The sequence below is a fragment of the Actinia tenebrosa genome, unplaced genomic scaffold, assembly GCF_029948245.1.
Source record: "Actinia tenebrosa isolate PJP-AT-01 unplaced genomic scaffold, QUT_ActTen_1.0 PGA_scaffold1__47_contigs__length_23844297, whole genome shotgun sequence".
NCBI classification, from domain to species: domain Eukaryota; kingdom Metazoa; phylum Cnidaria; class Anthozoa; order Actiniaria; family Actiniidae; genus Actinia; species Actinia tenebrosa.
In genome coordinates, this window is record NW_028292578.1 from 17,642,656 (window position 1) to 17,662,565 (window position 19,910).

Genomic DNA, 19,910 nt, shown 5'->3' on the forward strand with positions numbered 1-19,910 from the left:
ATACTAAGCCAACATCGCAACAATTCCATTTTTCCATTTTTCCCTTTTACCCCCGACTGTAACGGCAAGGGATGTACGCCAATTATACTGGGATGGGATAATTTACTGAATTCAGCTAATTTTGGATTGAGGACTTCGACTGTCTTCGTAGTAAAATCTGGGACTCGTTACCTGTCTTCGTAGCAAAATCTGGGACTCATTACCTTAATTCTTTCTTGCTGCAGCTCCGAGGAATGTCCCTCTTCGTCCAACACCTTCAAACTCTCCTCACATCGATCCAGCCACGTGACACACTCCTTATAAATGTCCCGGAATTGTTGAGACAGAAGGAGAGCTTCTACAAGATGCGCCTGTCTTGTTGACGTATCGCTGCTGACAGTTTTGTATCGCTGTTTAATGTCGTCGAGTTTTTCTTTAAGAGCGGCCTGTTCGTCGTCTTTGAGCGCGATCAGAAGCTGCTCACCAGTTTCACATACTGACTTCACGGGATTCTGGTGGGAAGCGACGTCTGTGTTAAGAGGCTGAAAGGTAACAAAGAAATTTATTGAGCTTTAAGTGTAACAACCCTAGAAATAATAATGATAATAATGATAATGTTGATGATGATGGTGATGATGATACATCTATTCAATTTGCAACAATTTGCATCTCAAAATTCTTCAATATCAGATTGTTTGTTAGGTTTTATCGTCGGGCAAGCGTGTTCAAACGGTATTAATAAAGTAATAATACTAAAGGAAGCAATGCGTGATCTGAACAACCAAATACAATGCTGCGCCAAAATGCTATGGTCGAATTGCGTTTAAAAGTTTATCCGCAGTAATTTACCGTTTGCTTGGCTAGTTGTTCTTTCACTTTCTCAGGTTCAACAGCGACAGGATCAAGTGCTGCTATCGTTTCTTCAGTCTCCTTCAACCATTTTTCAATGTCCTCTAGACCAGCTTGGAATGCGTCGACTCGTTCTTTGGTAGAGAACATAGATTTGGCCAGATCCTCCACGTCGGAGCACAGAGATCTCCATTTTTCGTTGACTTCATCGGAAACTGTTTCCACTTTTGGTGCTTCGTCTTCTGATACAAGTTTCTTCAGACTGTCACCGGTTTGCTTGTTAGCTTTGATTGTGGCTTCTTTGTCTGCAATAGCCTGCTGTAATTCCTTCAATACGAAAAAACCCTTATAGTTTAGCCTTGCTGCTTTTCGTTTTTCACCGAGTTGTAAGAGAGAAAGGAGGGAAGGGGTAGTGAGGGGGAGCACATGGGGGAAGGGGAGGGGAGGGTGGGGGGTTGTATCTTTGCCAAAGAAAATCAGAACGAGCTTGCACGTGTACAAATCATCCGTACTAAGATAAAAATGACTTTCGGTACCCCCCCCCCCCCCCAAATGTTTTTATTTTATTTTTTATTCATAGCTGGCATCGTTGCGTTATCATCTCAGAAGATATCATTTTACAACATTAATCGCAATCGAAATCAGAAACAGGAATAACATCTCTATACCTTAAGTTTCGCCTGCTCGTCCTCTGCTTCTTGTCCTTCTGCTTTGGCATCAGACAACTTCTTTTCCATCTCGTCAAACCAGGTCATTAGGTCATCCTTCTCGCCGAAAAACTTCTCAGAAAGCTGTTTGGCTTCCTTTACTTTGGCGCGCTTTTCGTCAGAGCTGCGCAGAAGATCTTTGTATTTGTTCTTTAGGTTATCCATTTTCATCTTGACGAGATCTTTATCATCGTCATCACAGTGTGGAAGAAGATCGTCTCCGGCTTTGAGAGTGTCTTTGATTAGGGGTTCTAGGGAATCGATGACTTTGCATATCTCCTGAATCATGAAAAAATAGAAACGAGAGAGATAAAGAGATAAAATAAATGAATTGAAAAAGAAGAAAAAGTTGTATAATTTCGACAGTCAAATAAAATAAAACGTGCAATCAGTTCATTTTCCATTCTCAATCCGAGTTTAAATAGCTATTCATTCATTCGCGGTAGTTCGGGATGCACTTTGTCAGACAGTGGACTTTCAAGCCAAACTAACCTCTAATTTTTCAAGCTGTTCTTTAACCTCCTCTGGAGAAGCTTTAGCAGCGTCGAACTCATCATCTTTGAGTTGATTATCCGCTTCAGAGAGCTTCTTGCTGGCTTCTTTGTAGAGATCGTCAAACTTCTGCGATGCCTCCAGAGCCTCATCCAGCTGTTTCTGCCTGGCTTCTACAAGTTCGTTTAAGTCGACCCACTTTGAATTAAGGTCAGCTAGACCAACTTCTAGCGCTGCCTTCTTGTCCTCATCTGCTGTCTTAAGGATCTCTCGTCCTGTTTCTTGTAAGGATTCCACTGCAGATTTGCGATCTGCTATCATCTTAACGTAAAGCTAGGGAATAAATAGACAATTATGAGAATTAGAGAAATTCTATTAATAGTCTGACAGTATTGTTGGAGAAAATTTCGCATGAGTGAAAAGACCCGTGGTCAATGTGAAGTTCCATGACCGTGACGGTACCGTGTCCGAGCATTTTTGATTGGATGAACTGTAACCTCTCGCACTGTGATTGGTTCCAAGGATGTCGTACATTCTGTACTTTGACCGTGCCGTGTCTTTTCACATTCATAGACTGGGTTTTGAATGAATGGCTTACCTTTTGTTCATTCATTTGCGCCTTCACTACTTTAGGTTCAGCGGCTGACACACTTCCTTGGCTCTCCAAGAGATCTCTCGTTTCTTCAATCCATTGCAACAACGATTCCATTGCATCATGGAACTTTCCAAACTGCAGCAAGGCCTGTTCGAGGCCGGTCTGTCGTTCAGAGAGACCTTGGTTTGCACCCAGGAGTCGTTCGTTGAGGTCTGCGATGGCAGCGTCAATAGCGCTTGTGTCTGCCGTAGGGTTGGTGATGGCGAGTCGGTATTTTTGATCATTCAAGTCTGTGATCTTCTCGCTAAGGTCTTCAACTTCTTTCTGAAGCTCCTGTAAATCATCAACGTCACCACATCAAAAACAACGTGAAGGGGAAAAAAATAAATGAAATTATGTACAAAAGTTACTGAGATTCGTAGACGGTACCCCATGATTCGTAGTATTTTCCCCTCCTCTCTCCCGACTAAAATTCAAAATCTGATCGTGCAAAAGAATGCGAACAAAAGATTGTCAGTTTTCAATAAACTAATGCGAGAGATCTTCATCGCCACAATAGGTTGGTTTTGACGGATTTCAACCTTTTCATGAGACTGTCGGAAAACACAAAGCTTTCAAGATGAGGCAGCTGAGGAACAAAACCACGGAAATGCCTTTACTGATGTCATCCACCATAACCCACCTTAGTTTTGATTCCGCGGGTGTATCTAATATAAAATCATTAAAATACTAACACAAACCTTAAGTTCTTCCATCTGTTTTTCAATTGCCTCTACGTCTGTTGCTATCGGAGGTTGGTTCTTAACCTTCTCTTCAAATGCACCAATCGCTTCGTCTGCGTCTTTAAGTGAATCTTGTATCTTTTCTAGCTGATCCAGAGTGGCCTCTAGATCTTTGATTTGATTGGCTGCGGCGTCATTGACGTCGTGCCATGCTTTGTCATCATTGGTCATCTGTTTGACAAAAGCTGGATCGGATCCAAGCCCTTCGCTGATCAGGTCTTGGGCGCATTTGTTTACGTCATCATATAGAGGTTGCATTTCATCGAGACGATCCTTGAGAGCCTGGTGAAGAAGAAAGTACATCACAATCAGTTGACCAATCAATGGTGTGGTACGAAATTAACCAACCACAGTGTGCCCAATAGATGTGTATTAAAGCCCACAAGACTCATCACTGGAGTCCTACTTCATTACACTCTGCAGTAAGATACTGTCAAGAACAAATCGTTGCGTATTTTTGACTAGAGGGCGAAATGGCACGAGTACTCATTGTCCCGTCGTGCTTTGCGTAAGATTATCCACAGATACGACAGGACAATAACTAACTTAAAGTTTCCATTTTCACAAGGGTTACCTTGGTATTCTCAAGCTGTTGTTTGACGGTATCCAAGTCCAACTTGTTTGGTTTGTTCTGCTCCAACTCTTCATTAACCTTCTCTATTCCTTCCTCTAGCTCCTTCTCCTTGGCAGAATAATTCTCCAAATCAGCCACCAGCGCAGTTGCTTTCTCTAACTTATCCTTAAGCGCGTTCTTCAGATTATCAGACCTCTCTTTCAATCCTTCGTTTTCACGTTGTACTGGAGCAGTGTCTACTTCTGGATTATTGTCCAAGATATCCTGACCTGTCTCGATAGCATCAGCGAGATCTGGACTCATCTTCTCAAAGTCTTCTAACATGTCCTTTAGTTCTTGTTCCTGCTCCTTTGCCTTGTCCAAGTTCGCTATTGGAACCATTTCTACTTCAGCTTTGCTTTCCAGCTCACCCAGCTTCTCCTCAACGGGCTTCAGTGTCCCTTGGTATTTCTGGAGTTGATTTTGAAGGTTTTCCAGTTGGTCTGCTTTGTCTTTGAGGTTTTTGTTCAGATCGTTCCATCTTGTATCGATGACCAGGATTTCGTCTTCGATGACGGTCACTTCTTCGACACAGATTACGATAACTTTTTTGGCGGAGTCATCGAGGGCGTTATGGTCAGGTTCATGTTCGTTCACGTTGGCTTGAAGTTCCTAACAAAGCAATGCGATTGAGCAAATCAAATTAGTCCGTATAAGAGACAAGCGCACATTAAAAAGCGCAGACTATCAAAGCAAGGGACCAATGCACGATGGTTTTCAGTCTTTAAGGTGATGTTTTACTAATGAAGGATATTGAGATGACAACCAAGTTATAGAGACAGGAAAAATAAAAAATATACACATACAAAGAGAGAAGCACCAGTGGTTTGGAATTGTTTTTATGTGGGATGCTAAATGTTTCGTTGGTATTTGAAACTACGACAGCAACAATAACAACAACAACAACCAACCTTAATTTTCTCTTCTTGAGCCTTCAGTTCTTCAGGGTCACACGATGGCTGGACCTCGCCACAGGCTTTCTCTGTATCATCTAACCACGGTAAGAACTTATCGCGGAGATCCTGGTACTCAGCCGTAGCTGCAACAGCTTCGTCAAGAGCTGCGTCCCGTTCGGCTGACTTGGACTTGAGTTCGGTCCATCTTTGGTTGAGATTATCGAGTTTTTCGCTCAAGTTGTCTTTATCTTCTTGAACTTCGCTAGCGTTTTTGAGGTTCTCTCCTGATTCCAGCAGAGCTTCGTAAACTGGTTCTTTTTCCAAGATTTCTTGGTGGATTGGCTAAAAAAAGGTAGAAATATCACCTTGTTAGTTACTCACAATCGTTGATAAACGTATAGAAACATATTTAAAGGAATCGTAGTCACATCAGCCACATCACCATTGTCATCACCGCCTTCATTATCATCATATTAGGTAACGCTATCACCATGATCACCGTCAGCTACTACCACTACATTATTGTGTTGTTGCGCTATCAGCGTGCGGGTATTTTTTGTAGCCGTTTTAATGGTTGCTTCATTTTATGGTTGAAAAACAAGTTCAATGATATGATGAAACCAGCCAACAAGGAAATTTTAGATCATTATGATGATAATTATCATTCCTATACCATCAATATATCATCACCATCATGGTCACCATCATCATCCTCATCATGGTCACCATCATCTTCATCATCACCATCGTCATCATCATCGTCATCATCATCCTCATCATCATCCTCATCATCGTCACCATCATCGTCACCATCATCGTCACCATCATCATCCTCATCCTCATCACCATCATCATCCTCATCATGGTCACCATCATCATCTTCATCATCACCATCATCATCCTCATCATCGTCACCATCATCGTCACCATCATCATCCTCATCATCATCCTCATCATCATCACCATCATCATCATGGTCACCATCATCATCATCACCATCATCATCCTCATCATCGTCATCATCATCGTCATCATCATCACCCTCATCATCATCCTCATCATCGTCACCATCATCGTCACCATCATCGTCACCATCATCATCCTCATCATCATCCTCATCATCCTCATCACCATCCTCATCATTACCATCATCACCATGGTGACCATGTTTATAGCAACTATTCCTTTACCACTTGTCAATCATTTAGTCGCCATTATCAACGATGCTTAACATCAATAAGATAGCATCCAGGAACCTATTCATGAGTCATACCTGGTACTCGTCTTTCTGTTGTTTGACTGTATCTGCATCTGCCGACACAGGTCTCAGTTGGGCCAGATTTCGTTCAGCTTTGGTCAACCATCTCAAGAAATTATCCAAGTCGCTCTCAAAAGCATCACCCTGAGATATGACACCATCCAGCTTGTTCTCTCTTGATTTCAGCTTGTCGTCCAGAGAGTTAAGGCTGTCTTCGAGCTTGGCGAGCTGTGCGTCAAGATCTGCCGCCATGACGGGATCTTGTGATGTCGATGTTATTTCTTCCTGGATTTCTTTGGCCTTTGCAAACGCTTCTTTCTTTTCGTCCAGTTGTTTTTCGATTTCCTACAAGTACATAGAAAAAATGTTAATTCTCAAATATGTCGTGTTTATGACAGCCAAAGCAATAGAAACGCAACGACGACAACTGACACCACGATAACAATAATGATCACTACAACGCCAAAGAACGAACGAGCCGTTGCAAGAACAATCAGTGGTGTGCATTCTTTTCCATGAGAATAAAAGGACAAAAGATGGGGCCGCCATGATGGTTGGTATGACAAGAGCACCAAAGATCAAATCTTTTGTTAAAGTCAACCAACATGGCGGCTATTACGTCATAACTTAATACAGCAATCCAAAAGAACAACACATGCCAAATAAACAACCAACCCACTAAATACTACTTAAGGATCGCCATTTTCTCTACCCACCTTGACGTCATCCAGTTGCTTCTTAGCCGTGTCAGGATCAGTACTAACTGGTTCCCAGGTCTCCACGATCTCTTCAGTGATGACAACCCATTCCTGGATCTCGATGATGATATCCTTTAGTTTACCACCTTGATTTATCGCATTATTGAGTTCGTCTTCTCGAGCTGCAGCTCTGGCGAGCAAGTCTTCATACTTCTCCTTGACGTCTTCTAGTTCTTTGTCGAGTGGCGATGGATCTCCTTCTGCGCTCTTTACGGCGTCCGCTGCTTTGGCTTCGGCATCTTTAAGGGCGTCGAGTTGGTCCTTCGCTTCTTCAAGCTTGTTCTTCAATTCCTTAACGAATCAAAAAGGTACTTTAAGTATACCACAGGGCCATCAATTGTGGCTTAGCGTTAGTGCACTCGCATCTCTCCTCTGGGGTCTCGGGTAAAATTCCTAAATTTTCGCATTTTGAGCTAGAGCTGTTTCAGGGTATCGATAATTTTTTTTTTCAAGAGGAAGCTCAGTAAAGTAACACCGAAGCAAAAATCACACTATCCGGCAGAGCATAAAGTAAAGGAGTTGAAAAGAAGGGAAAGCAGGGAAAAATGAGACAAAAGGAAAGCAGTCGGGTGTAAACACCGATAAATACGAGGTCAGAAAACGTACCTTTATCTTTTCCAGTTCATCTTTGTTCTTCTCCAAGTCACCACTGATAGGTTCTTCATCATCGATCTTGTTTTCTGCTTTGTCTAGTAATTCCTGGATAGGTTCAAGGGCCTCTCTATAGTCCTGCAGTGCGTTCTTCACATCTTGTAGCTCTTTTTCTTTATCAGCGCATTTAGCTTCCAACCTGTCGTACCTGTCAGTGATATCTTTCGCCTCGGATAGAACATCATCTTTATCGGTGTCGGTCAAGTCCATTAATGCCTTTGATTTCTCCTCGGTCGTGTCTCTTTCTGGTTTGTGGTCGTCAATCTCTTCCCTTAGCGTACTGACAAGCTCTTCGCGCTCTTTCAAAGATTTCTCATCCGTCAGGATGGGTTCTAGTGAGTCGACCTTCTCTTCCGCTTCTGCTAGCCATGGTGAAAGAGATTCAAATGCTTCTTTGTACTTTGTAGCTTCTGGTACAGCATCGTTAACGCGGTCGTTGTGGTCCTTGGCTTTAGTCTTCACTTCGTCCCAGCGTTCTTTCATGTCGTCGAGTTTTTTAGCCAGTTCGTCTTTCTCTGCACCTGGTTCTGTACTCTCCAACAGGTCGTTACCGCTTCTCATGAGCTGCTCGAAAACAGGCTCTTGTTGTTTGATCTTCTGTGTAAGTTCCTGCGCGGAAAAAATAAAATTGCAGTAAGATTATGTCAACTGCAGTACAGGTATGGGGCGCCTTGTTAAGTTACAAATGCTAATCAAGGTTACTAAATCACAAAAGGTCACAAGCGCAATGTTACTTTAAACCAACCTCATCATTCTTCTGCTGCTCTTTTATGGTGTCATAGACAGCAGACACTGGCTCCATCTTTGCAGCAAGCCCCTCCATTTCACCAAGTTTGTCTTTGAAGTCGTCAAACGACACTTGGAACTCTTGCGTCCTCATCTGCGCTGCTTGTAGCCGGCCTTCAAGGTCTAGGATCTTAGCTCTAAGATCGTTATAGGGCTGTTCGACTTTGTCTAGCTTGTCTTTGATTGATGCGACAACTAAGGGCTGGTCCTTGTTTTTGTCTGTCAGCCAATCACAAAGCTCGTTCGCGTCCTCTAGGGTTGGTTTGTGGTCCTCAAGTTGGGCCTTTAGGTTCTGAGACAAAACGAAAAAAAAAGAGGAGCCGATGAACTATAAACTGAATAAAGCTTAAGCTTTTTACGAATAACAATTGCGAATAATTCGTACGGGAGTGAAAAATGTTGGTAAATGTTTGCTGAACCGCGACTCCCGTACAAATAACAATTGCGAATAATTTGTACGGGAGTGAAAAATGTTGGTATTACTTTCGCTCTAGCAAACTTTGGGAAACTTCAAATTTACCGCTCGAGCAATCACAGCGCGCGAAAGTCTATATTCAAGTGTAAAATTATACTAAAAATTAATATTTCCGACTTACTAGTTCTTGATATTAAAGGAAACTGAATGCTGTTGTGCTATCCAAGATTTTACCAAGATTTTATTTTTGAACAATTTTCTAGAAAATATATTTTATTTTACTGCGCGCATTCCTACCTCCAGTTCTTCAAGCTGCTTCTTGACTGCTTCAGGATCAGTACCTATCGGTCCAACATTAGCCAATTGCTTCTTCGCTCCATCCAGCCAATCATCCAGCTCCTTAACTTTGTCGTTAAACTCACTTGCTTTCCCTACCTCTTCGGCGAGCTGTTCTTCTCGGGCTTTGAGTTTATCCTGCAGGTCTGCGTACTTGGATGAAAGTTCGGAGACTTTTTCTACGATGACTGTATGGTCGTCAGAGTCTTCGTGGACTCTCTGAAGAAGTGCTTCACTAGACTGATTGACTTTATCTAGGTCGGCTTGTTTTGCACCAAGATTTTCTTTCATGGCCTAAAAATTGTGAAATAAGATAGAAGATAAAGACTAGGTGCAGGAGGGACAAAAACCCCGAAAAAACCTTGAATCAATATCTTCAAATTTTATCGATACCTTGAAACAACGTCTGGGTTCACGAAAATCAAGGCACTGATTTTTGAATTGGAATTTAGCGTTTTGGTAAAGGAGGAAAACAGGAGAACCCGGAAAAGAACTTCGAATCGAGCGAGAAACCTAACAATCTCTACTCACGACGTAGTGCTGAGTCCAGGAATTGAAACCTGATAACCCCTGAGAGAGGCGAGTAACCCACTAACACTACCCTTGATATAAAATCGAATCAATAGTGCAAAACTCCACGACGACTGACCTTTATTTTATTGAGGTGTTCCGCTGCCCTGTCCGAGTCTACCCCGAAGACAGCGGGCGCATCAACGTCATCGTAAGCACTCGCAAATACATCCTCCACCTGAGCAACTGTGACGTGGTAGTCTTCAGCAGCTAGTTGAACTTCACCAAGTTTTTCTTCTCGGTCGTCTAATGCAGCCTTGAGGTTTTCTATTCTCTTCACAAGATCGTCAACCTCTTCTTCCACTACGTGCTTGTCCTTCTCGGCATCGTTGAGTAATGCGCCAGCATTATCTTGTACTCCAGGTACACCAGATTTCAGATTTTCAGCGGCATTTTGGATTTTATGGAGCAATTCTTTTTGTTTGGCCAGTTTTTCTCGATCGCAAGATAAAGGTTCGAAGTCCTTTACTTGTTGTTCGGCTTTAGCTAGCATGTCTGATAGTGGTTCAATCTCATCTCGATATTTCTGCGCTTCTTCTTCGACTTTCTCGAGTTTATTCTGTCTGCCATCTGTCTTCTTTTTCGCATCCTCGAATCTGGTCTTCATGTCTGAGATCTTTTTCTCTAGCGCTTTCTTTTCCTGCTCATCGTCAAGGTTTTCAAGTACAGCTTCGCCAGCTTTCACGAGCTTCTGGAAAACTGGGTCCTGCACGAGGATGGCGTCTCGTATTGCCTCGTTTTCTTGTTTCTGTTCTTTAACAGAATCGAGAACGGCAGAGATGGGATCTGGAGAAGAAACCTTGGTGTCCAAGTCGTCCAGTTTGTCCAGGAAGTCATCAAAAGAGACCTGGAATTCCTGGCACTGTAGCAATACGTTTTGTAGCTTAGCTTGACGATCACCGACCTTGCGTGCGATTACATCGATGGGTGATGTGATTTTGTTTAGTTCGCCGCGAATGTCCTTGACGACTCGCGGATCTTCGTTACTTTCGTCAATGATATCTTTTCCAGTATCCTCTAGAGAGTCAAGTATTGCCTTGCATTTGGCTATTTGATCCCGTAGATCCTTAAAACAGAATAAAACAAGTTAGACAAGAACCTACCTCTAAAAGCGACCACATGACCCCTGTAAAACGGCCAATAACTTATATTCGGAACCTCCATACATCGGCCAGCCACTGTGGCATCCACTAGAAAGATATTCGCCACAGCGACATCTACCTTTATAAAGGGCTAAAAACGGATGCTCCAATATTCGGAACCTCTACATACCGACCACGCAAAACGAAGTTTTCATTAGACAGTTATCTACGACAGGGAAATCTACTTTTTAACCAACCACATGAGCACTGACAAGCAAAAAGAATTCAAAATCGAATATCCGCAACCTCTGTAAACTACCTAAGCGAATGGACGGATTTCTGCGAGATTACCATCTTACCTCAGCGTCTTGTAGCTGCTTCTTGACAACATCAGGGTCACTGCTGATTGGTTCCTGAGCTGCCACGGCTTCCTGAATATCTGGCAACTTTTCCTCGAGATCTTGCAAAGCATCATTGAACTTTTCAGCCATCTTGATCTCCTCGTCAACCTTCTTCTTGTGGTTGTTGAGCTTTGCTTGTAAATCTTTGTACTTATCTGCCAGGGCGTCTACATTGTCTTTCACTTCTGCTGCCTTAGGAGACTTCTCGTCCAAAGCATCAACAAGTTCTGCTCCAGCATCCTTAGCCTTTTCCACCTCACTCTTCAGATCTTCCAGCTTCTCGAATAAGTCATCTATTTCCTTCTGGTCGGTTTTACCCTTCTCTAGGTCGATTCCAACAGGTTCGTGTGAAGCTATCGCCTTTTCTATCTCCTCCAGCGATTTTTCTACAGGTACAACAGAATCCTCGTACTTTTCTACAGCGTCTTTAACTTCTTCGATCTTCTTTTTCATTTTATCGACGCCGTCGCCGAGACTGTCGTAGCGTTTATTGACATCTTGGGCGTCGCCCTCAATGATGAATTTATCGGCCTGACAAGTCTCGACTAGATCAGCCGTTGTGTCGTTCAACTCTTGTAAGTCTGGTTTACGGTCTTCCACCTCCTCATCCAGATCTTTCAACGTTTTCATGTGTTTATCAAGAGTCGCTTTGTCGCAAGTTTCAGGATCAATAGCGGCGAGTCGTTTTTCGGCACTGCTCAGCCATGGTTTGAAAGTCTGACTCTCGTACTTGTGTTTTCTTGACAACGGTACTACTTTGTCTAGCCGTTCCTGGCGATCAGAGGTGTGGTCTTTAACAGCGTCGAATCTCGTTGTAGTGTCGTGTAGTTTTTGTTCTAGTGCGTCTCGGTCGGGTCCAGGTTCTGAAGTGTCGAGTACATTCCCCCCGGCCTTCATGAGCTGATTGTAGACTGGTTCCAACTGAGATACAGCGTCTCGTATGGCCTGAAACCAGAAACAAATCCGATTTAATACACCACTGCAACTGCTGCGAGCGTCTATAAAATGATTTGCAAGACTATACCTTGTGCTTCTGACTCTGTTCCTTGGCAGTTTCATGAATTCCAGACACGGGTTCCAGTTCTGCAACCTGTTCCTCAACCTTGGCCAGTTTGTCCAGGAAGTCCTCGAACGAGACCTGGAATTCCTGGCTTTGCAAGAGGACATTCTGCAGTTTGTTTTGCCTTTGGTCGACCTTGGCTGCAAGAGAGTCTAAGGCGGTTCGTACTTTGTTCAGCTTGCCGTACACGTCCGCCACGACCGCGGGGTTGTTCTTGCTGCTTGTGATGAGCTTTTGGCCATCGTTTTCTGCCTTCTGCAGGAGCGCTTTGTGATTAGCGATATCATCCTTGAGAAGCTACGACAGAAGGAAAACAAAATCGATCGAAATTAACTCCTGTAAAAATCGTTAGAATTTTAGTATATTAAGTTAAATAGACAAGAATTCTTTACAGAGGAGAGGAATAAATGACTTCATTATATAAAATACAATCGCTTTTACTACAAAGATAATTCTTATAAATTTCATTACGTAAAACTTAAAACAAAAACGAACACAGAGGCATAAAATGGTATTCAATTTGAGTATTCATTTACGTTTTACATTTATGTTAAATACGACGAAAAGTCAAGCAAAACTTCTCAGGAATTGAATTAAAATCTATTTTCCATAACAGCTGTTGTCACTTGTGCTACCATCTCTCTAGTACCCGTTAGCCACGACCTGCCTGCAATATTTACACCAACAGCTTTATTCAAATTAGAAGACTCTAAAAGACTTGTCGGGATTGCCTAGAATTCAGCGCAATCGAGATAAATATACGGTTCAAATTAATTCCAGCTTGTTATCAGTAAAGTATAAGGAGTTGTATATTTACTAGAATGAAATCTTCGTCGATTGATCCTACTCCATTCAATATTTCATCCTTCGAGACAAATATAACATTCCCCTTGACTCTCCGCCGTGCTGGTGTTCTTTTATTCGCCTTTGGTTTCAGAACTCTCTCCATTTTTCTCCATACTAATTAAACAAGACCTAAATGACCAATCCTTGTGGGGTTCTTCCAGTGAGCCATGCTAGCATCATAGTTACCCTCGCTGCTTTTAAATTATTTATTTATAAACGCGACGGACTTTCAAACTAACAATCACTACCCCGTTGTAGTCTCTTTAGACTACCTGCTAAATGCTTTGCTTTGATAGTGCGGATTGAAAGATAACTTCTCCTAACTTTAACTACTGGAACATATATGTTTGGGTAGAGAGAAAATGGATTACAGAAATCGGTGAAGTTATTGAAAGGTGTTAATCTCATAGCTTCTGTTTATAAACTGACTTTTTATTGGTGCAGTAAACGTTTGTATTATTGAGCTCCTAATCTCTCACCGCTTCTGTTCTAAAACCAAAACTAAGCTTTATACAAAAACAATTTAATGCAACCGCAAATTTATATTGTTTTTTTAATATATTCTATTGATTTTTGTTTCTATTGTACTTTCATACCTACATTTTTGTTTTAGTCTTAGAACAAAAAGAAAACTATAAAGAGATTTTACATTGCTAATGTAAGAAAATTATTGTAGGACTGAATTTGCTCTGAAATTCATTCCAAATTATTCTATTTCCTCTTGAAAATATACCTTTAATTTTTTTTCTGATACAATGAAGGAATAATTTTAGACGTTAACTAACCCTCCCATAACGAACACACAGGCACAAAACACTGTTCACAACAAATTCAACATACACACCAACAACCACAACGATAGAAATAGCAATAACATACCACAAAATGAAACCAAAATGAAACCAAAACTTGGTTTCCTTTTTCACTTTTCGTCATATTTTTACCTGGACTTCCTCGAGTTGACTCTTCACTGTTTCCGGCTCGGTGCTGATTGGCTGTTGCTGAGCAACGCGTTCTTGGATGTCAGGTAACCAATCATTGAGGTCTTTCAAGGCATCGTTGAATTCTTTGGCGTTAGCAATGTCTTCTTCAAGTCGTGCTTTGCGGTCAGTGAGTTTAGCAATCACGTCGTCATATCGGTTGCCGACTTCGTCGACGTCTTGTTTGACTCGAACAGCATCTGGTGATCTCTCGTCCACTTGGTCCATCAGGGAATCGACGTTGTCTTTGAGGGACTTCACGCCTGGGTCTTGTTCAGAAAGAGACTCTAGGAGTTCCTGTTATAAAGGGCGAGGTAAGGTCAAGCACCATAAAAAAAACTCCAATAATAATAATAATAATAATGCCAATATATTTTGAATCGTTATGAAGAACAGAGAAAATGGTTTGAGTATTTGAAATAACACGGGCGAAGAACATTGAAAGAAAAGAAACAACCAAGAAAGGGAGGGATAAAGAAAGGAAGAATGAATGGGAAAATGGGGGGGAAAAAAGGGAGAGGATAAAAGGTAAGGAGCAAACAAAGGAAGAAAGAAAAAAAATGAGAAAGAAAGCGTGAGAGGAAGAAAGAAAGAAAGGAAGAAATGACATAGGAAGAAATTGAGGAAGAGGAACCGGCGAGGGTGTTCTTACCTCAATCTTTTGCAGTTCGTCCTCACTCTTCTTAACATCAGCACCATACGATGCCGGTGCCTCCAAGATGGGCTGTGCCTGATCAAGTGTTTCCTCCACAGGTTCCATCACGCTATTCAGTTCCTTCATCTTTTCCTTCACGTCTTCAACTTGCTGTTTCCTGTTATTCAAGCCATCAACCACAGCATTCCACCTCTTGTTGAAGTCCTTGACTTCCGCTTGCGTCACTTCTGGATTCTCGCAGAGGTCGGCCAAAGACTCAGCGGTATTGTTGAGTTCTTCGACAACTGGTTTCTTGGCTTCAACGCTGTCTAGTAGTTCCTGTAGAGCTTTCTCTTCTCGTGCGAGGCTCTTTTCTTCACAAGGAATGGGTTCTCCAGCAGCTAGATATCTTTCTGCGTCTTCGAGGCATGGCAACACGGCCTGGTGGTTATCATGGTAATTTTTCGAGTCAGGAGTGACTTCATCTAGTTTGGCCTTTCGACTCTCGACTTTCTCCTTCACGTCGTTCCATCGTTCTTCAATCTCTGATAGTTTGTCTTTTAGTTTATCTTTCTCTTCACCAGGCTCCAGCGACTCCAGAACGTCCAGCCCGCAACTAGATACTCGCCCAAAGACAGGTTCAAGCTGTTTGACGTCATCAGAAACTTGTTCGACCTCGTGGACTTGATCACGAACGACGTTGTATACCGGCGAAACAGGGAGCATGCGCGCTAGGTCATCCTCAATCTTAGACAGTTTTTCTACAAAGTCTTCCAATGTTTCTTGGAATTCCTGTGTTTGCAAAACGACCATCTGCAGTTTGGCTTGTTTGTCATCAACTTTAGCGGCGATGTCGTCTAATGGTGTTTTGATCTTGGCCAATTTCATGTTGACCTCGGCCAAGACGTTGGGATTGTTCTCGCAGCATTCTACGAGTTCTTCTCCGATATCTTCTGCTTTTACGAGGTCGCGCTTCTTGGCTGCCACGCTGTCCTGCAACTGCTCGACGTCTGCAAGCTGGGTCTTCACCACTACAGGATTACTGCTGATTTCTTGTGCAGTGTCAACAGCAACAGTGGTTTCTTCAATCCAGATGGTAATTTCTTCGTAGATCTCAACAAACTCGACGATCAGGACATACGCCTTCTTCAGCTGGGTTTTCTTGTCTTTGGTTTTGTTCAGCGCGTCAGCATATTTGTCATTCAAGTTATCCATTTGTTGTTTCAGGACCACAGTGTCAGTAGAAGTCTCCTCCATTTGGTCGAGAAGTTTGTGGGCCAGTTCATCTGCCTCCTTTTTCTGTGGCTCGCATTCCTCCAGGGCCTGAAGTGCGGCTTCAACATCTGAGAGATCTCTCTTAACGTTCTCGGGTTCAATCTTTGGCGCTTTGCAAGTTTCCAATGTGTTCTCGGCCTTCTGTACAGCGGCCTCCACGCATTGGATGTCATCCTTAAGCCTGTCAGATGCATTTTTAGCATTACTAAGCATTTCTTCTTTATCTTCGATATCCCTCAACAAAGCATTCCAGCGCTTGCTTAAGTCTTTTTTCTGTGCATCGATGACGTAGTTGTTGTCATGACACTTGTCAATCAAAGATTCAGCTGCAGTATTTAGTGAGTCATATTCTGGTCTGTGTTTCTCGACGTCGTCCTTCAAGTCTGTCAGTACCTTCAACTGTTTCGTGATTTCATCGGGATCACTAGATTTGATCTTAATTTCTGAAACTTGCTTTTCAGCGTCGACAAGCCACGGCTCAAACGCACTTTGTGCCTTGTGATATTCTCGTGCATGTGGAAGAACAGACTCAATTCTTTGGTCGCGTTCAGCTGCCTTGTCCTTTGTCTTCTGCCAACGTTCTTTCAGCTCAGCAATCTTCTTCTCCACGGCTCGTCTCTCATCTCCAGGTTCAGTGTTTTCCAGTACTTTCTCGCCCGTCTTCAAGAGGTTTTCAAATATAGGCTCTTGTTGATCAATAAGGTCTTGCACCTCCTCGTTATCTTCTTTTTGTTTCTTGGTCTCTTGATATTCAGGTGAAACTGGTGCTTCACTAACAAGTTGATCTTCAATGTTTCCAAGACGCGCAACGAAGTCATCGTAAGAGTCTTGGAATTCTTGAGACCGCATTGCCGCGTTCTGAAGTCTTGCGCTTCTTTGTTCTAGCTTACCGCAAAGTTTCTCCAGAGGTGTTCTGACCTTGTCAATCTTGTTTTGGACGTCATTAACAGTGTCGGGGTCGCGGACATTGTCTTCTATCAATCTCTGTCCAACATCTTCAAGTTGATGGAGCTTAACAAGGTAATGCTTGATTTCCTCTAGAGCATCATCCGTGTCCTTGATTTGGGCCTTGATTCTGTCAGGATCTGTACTTACAGGGTCGAGTTGTTCGATCTTTTCTTGTTCAGTTGGTAGCCAGTTTTCAATGTCAGCAAGAACGGTGTTGAATTCGGTTGCATCTTCCAGAGCCTTCTCTAGCGCCTTTTCACGCTCCTGAAGCCTTTCTGGAGTTTCTTTAGCTTTCTTGTTGGTGAGGTCAAGTTTCTCTTTCAGTTCAACGTTAAGAGGTGACCATTCCTCACCTGAGAGCAGTTTGTTCCCTGACTGGTTCATCTCTTTGATATCCGGTTTACGATCATCAAAAGTAGATCTCAGGGCTTTGACTTGATCAAGCTCCTCTTTGATCTTATCTACATTGGTTCCCAAAGGCTCAGAGGCCTCGAGAACGACTTCCGCTTGGGTGAACGCTTCTTGCACTGGCTGCAAGGCACTGTAGTACTTATCCAATGCTTCTTTCACTTCTTCTGCTTCTTCTTTCTTCTTCATGGCGTTTGCGTTAAGAGCATCCCAGCGATTCTTGACTTTAACAAACTCAGCCTTCACAACATCACCATCGATTTGACTACATTCTACATCAGTATCCGCAGCAGAATTCAAATCCTCAAAGTGTGGTTCATGGCAGAACACATCATTTAAGATCTTCTCCAACTCCTCTAAAGTCTTGTCTGCGTCTTCAGGAGTGTACGACTTCACTTTAATCTTACCAAGCTTCTTTTCTGTCTCATCCAACCAAGATTTGAATTTGTCGTTCTTCTTCTCGTATTGTCCCGCAGCTTCGTGGACTTCATCGATTTTCTCCTGCATGCTGTCGGCCTTGTCTTTGAACGCCTGCCAGCGAGCGTTCGTTTCTTCGAGTTTCTGTTGATGTTGCTCTTTGTCATCACCGGGTTCCATCTTCGCTAGCATTCTTTCTCCTTCCTCTATCAACTTCTCGAAAACTGGTTCCTTCTTCGTGATGTTATTCAGTATGAAATACTGCATGTTGTCTTTCTGCTCGTCGACAACCGAGAAGATAGCAGAAGCTGGTCGAGCGTTCTCCAGTTTTGTCTCCAGCTCAGCAAGATCGTTAATGAAGTCTTCACGAGTGACATCGTAAACTTGAAGCTGTAGAAGAACTTGTTGTTGTATTTCTCGTCGTTGTTCCATTCGTGCATCAAGGCGATCGAGTTGCGCACGCACTCTGGTTAGTTTGCACTGTACTTCTGCGACAGCGAATGGATTTTCGCCGGTTGCTGAGATCAGCTCTCTTCCAACGCCTTCCATTCGATCAAGATTAGCTCGTTGTTTGGCAATTTCATCTTGAAGAGCCTGCAATAGAAAATTTTTCATTATAGCATTTACTTTAACAATCCCCTACTCTTCAAAATTAAAGTAAAAAAGATAAAAACGAGAACAGTAACTGACCTCGATTTGTTCAAGTTTCTTGTTGACGACTTTGGGATTTGTACTGATTGGTTCCTGAACAGCAAACATTTCTGTAGTCTCATCGACCCACTGTTGTAGTTCTTTCATTTCGGTATTGAAGACTGTTCCCTTATCGACGATCTTTTGTAGCTTGGACTCTTGGTCTTGTAGGAGTTCTTTGAGCTCATCGTGGGTGCCCAGTAGTACACCTACTTCTTTGCGCAACAGACTGACGTCTGGTGAATCGCTGTCGGCAGAGGTGATCAGATTTTGACCAATCTTGACAGCTTGTTGGACGTCTGGTTTGCGTGAGTCTAGAGTGTTAATCAACGCCTAATGGGAATAGAGAGTAACATGATGTTAATTGTATACTGGCGAAGAATACGGAAGGAACTTCAAACAAAGTATTTCCAAGCTTTATACTCTATGTATAGCTTTTGAATACAAGTCGTATGGATTCTCATCGTTGACCAAGATTAGAATAATTGATTCTACATGGAGTAAAAACTACACGAAGCATCTCCCTTTTCTAATCAGTGATAAATGACTAACCTTAGTGTTACTGAGTTCCCGTTTGGCCTTTTCGACGTCACATCCAACCGTCTCCATGGGAACAATACCATCCTCAGCACGAGTAAACAGCTCGTGTACAGGCAGGATGTTTTCTTCATACTGTTCAACCAGCTCTCTCACTGACGTAGTCTGACGTACCCTGTCATTCAACCTCAGGCTCACGCTATCCCACAATTTGTTCAGATACTGAATCTGTGCTTCCACCACGTACACATCGTCCGGTTGACTCTTGATGACGTCCGAAGCGAGGTCTTTGAGCTTCTCGTAATCTGGCACGTGATCTTCAAGCTGCTGTTTCAGTTTCTTCGCTTGTTCTACTTGTCTATCAATCGTCTTGCTGTCGCATGATACTGGGTCCTGATTGGACACTTTCTTGTCCATGGCTGTCAGCCAATCGGTGAAGGGTTCAACGTGAGTATAGTAGTTATGGAGAACTGGGGTGTGGCTTGTTATATCGACCTCTCGGTCAGCGGTCTTGCTCTTAACAGCTCCCCATCTAGCTTTGATGTCTTGGAGTTTTTGTTCCAGACTATCTCGGTCAGGGCTTGGTTCAGCGTTTTCGATGAGCTGTTCAGTACGAGATATGAGTTCCTGGGCAAGATCATCGTTCTCTATCACGTCTTCTTTAAGCATCTTAGTAGGAGAAAATGTAATAAAATAAAAGGGTTAATTTTTGAACAGGCTTCTCTTCTTCTCCCGCCGAAATCAGGAGGAGAAAATTTCCATATCTCTCCCACCCCCACTCCCTTCAAAATCATAGACCCAAAACAAAAAAATACAAATCTATGAACAAACACATACATCCCTGGCTATGGGCTAGCCTCAAAATTTGCAGTTTTACTATAAAACTGTTACAATACCCAATGGCAGATATAACGGTGTCCAGCGGTTTGCGCATGCACGAGTTTC

At 42.7% G+C, this 19,910-nt stretch overlaps 1 protein-coding gene across 5 annotated transcripts in view; it reads right to left on the reverse strand.

Annotated features, from left to right (window-relative positions):
- Window positions 1-19,910, reverse strand: part of LOC116308019 (uncharacterized) — a 112,411-nt gene that overhangs the window by 12,376 nt on the left and 80,125 nt on the right. For all 5 annotated transcript variants that reach the window (XM_089032207.1, XM_089032208.1, XM_089032209.1 and 2 more), the window contains 20 exons: window positions 18,981-19,634; window positions 18,429-18,761; window positions 14,709-18,332; window positions 14,021-14,353; window positions 12,195-12,527; window positions 11,129-12,115; window positions 9,767-10,753; window positions 9,079-9,411; window positions 8,326-8,658; window positions 7,536-8,189; window positions 6,888-7,220; window positions 6,187-6,516; window positions 4,929-5,255; window positions 3,979-4,629; window positions 3,363-3,686; window positions 2,626-2,955; window positions 2,028-2,360; window positions 1,497-1,814; window positions 829-1,155; window positions 204-521 (listed from right to left, as the gene is read on the reverse strand). In XM_089032207.1, coding sequence (XP_088888333.1) covers window positions 204-521; window positions 829-1,155; window positions 1,497-1,814; window positions 2,028-2,360; window positions 2,626-2,955; window positions 3,363-3,686; window positions 3,979-4,629; window positions 4,929-5,255; window positions 6,187-6,516; window positions 6,888-7,220; window positions 7,536-8,189; window positions 8,326-8,658; window positions 9,079-9,411; window positions 9,767-10,753; window positions 11,129-12,115; window positions 12,195-12,527; window positions 14,021-14,353; window positions 14,709-18,332; window positions 18,429-18,761; window positions 18,981-19,634 — 12,162 coding nt within the window. The remainder of the gene's footprint in view (window positions 1-203; window positions 522-828; window positions 1,156-1,496; window positions 1,815-2,027; window positions 2,361-2,625; window positions 2,956-3,362; window positions 3,687-3,978; window positions 4,630-4,928; window positions 5,256-6,186; window positions 6,517-6,887; window positions 7,221-7,535; window positions 8,190-8,325; window positions 8,659-9,078; window positions 9,412-9,766; window positions 10,754-11,128; window positions 12,116-12,194; window positions 12,528-14,020; window positions 14,354-14,708; window positions 18,333-18,428; window positions 18,762-18,980; window positions 19,635-19,910) is intronic.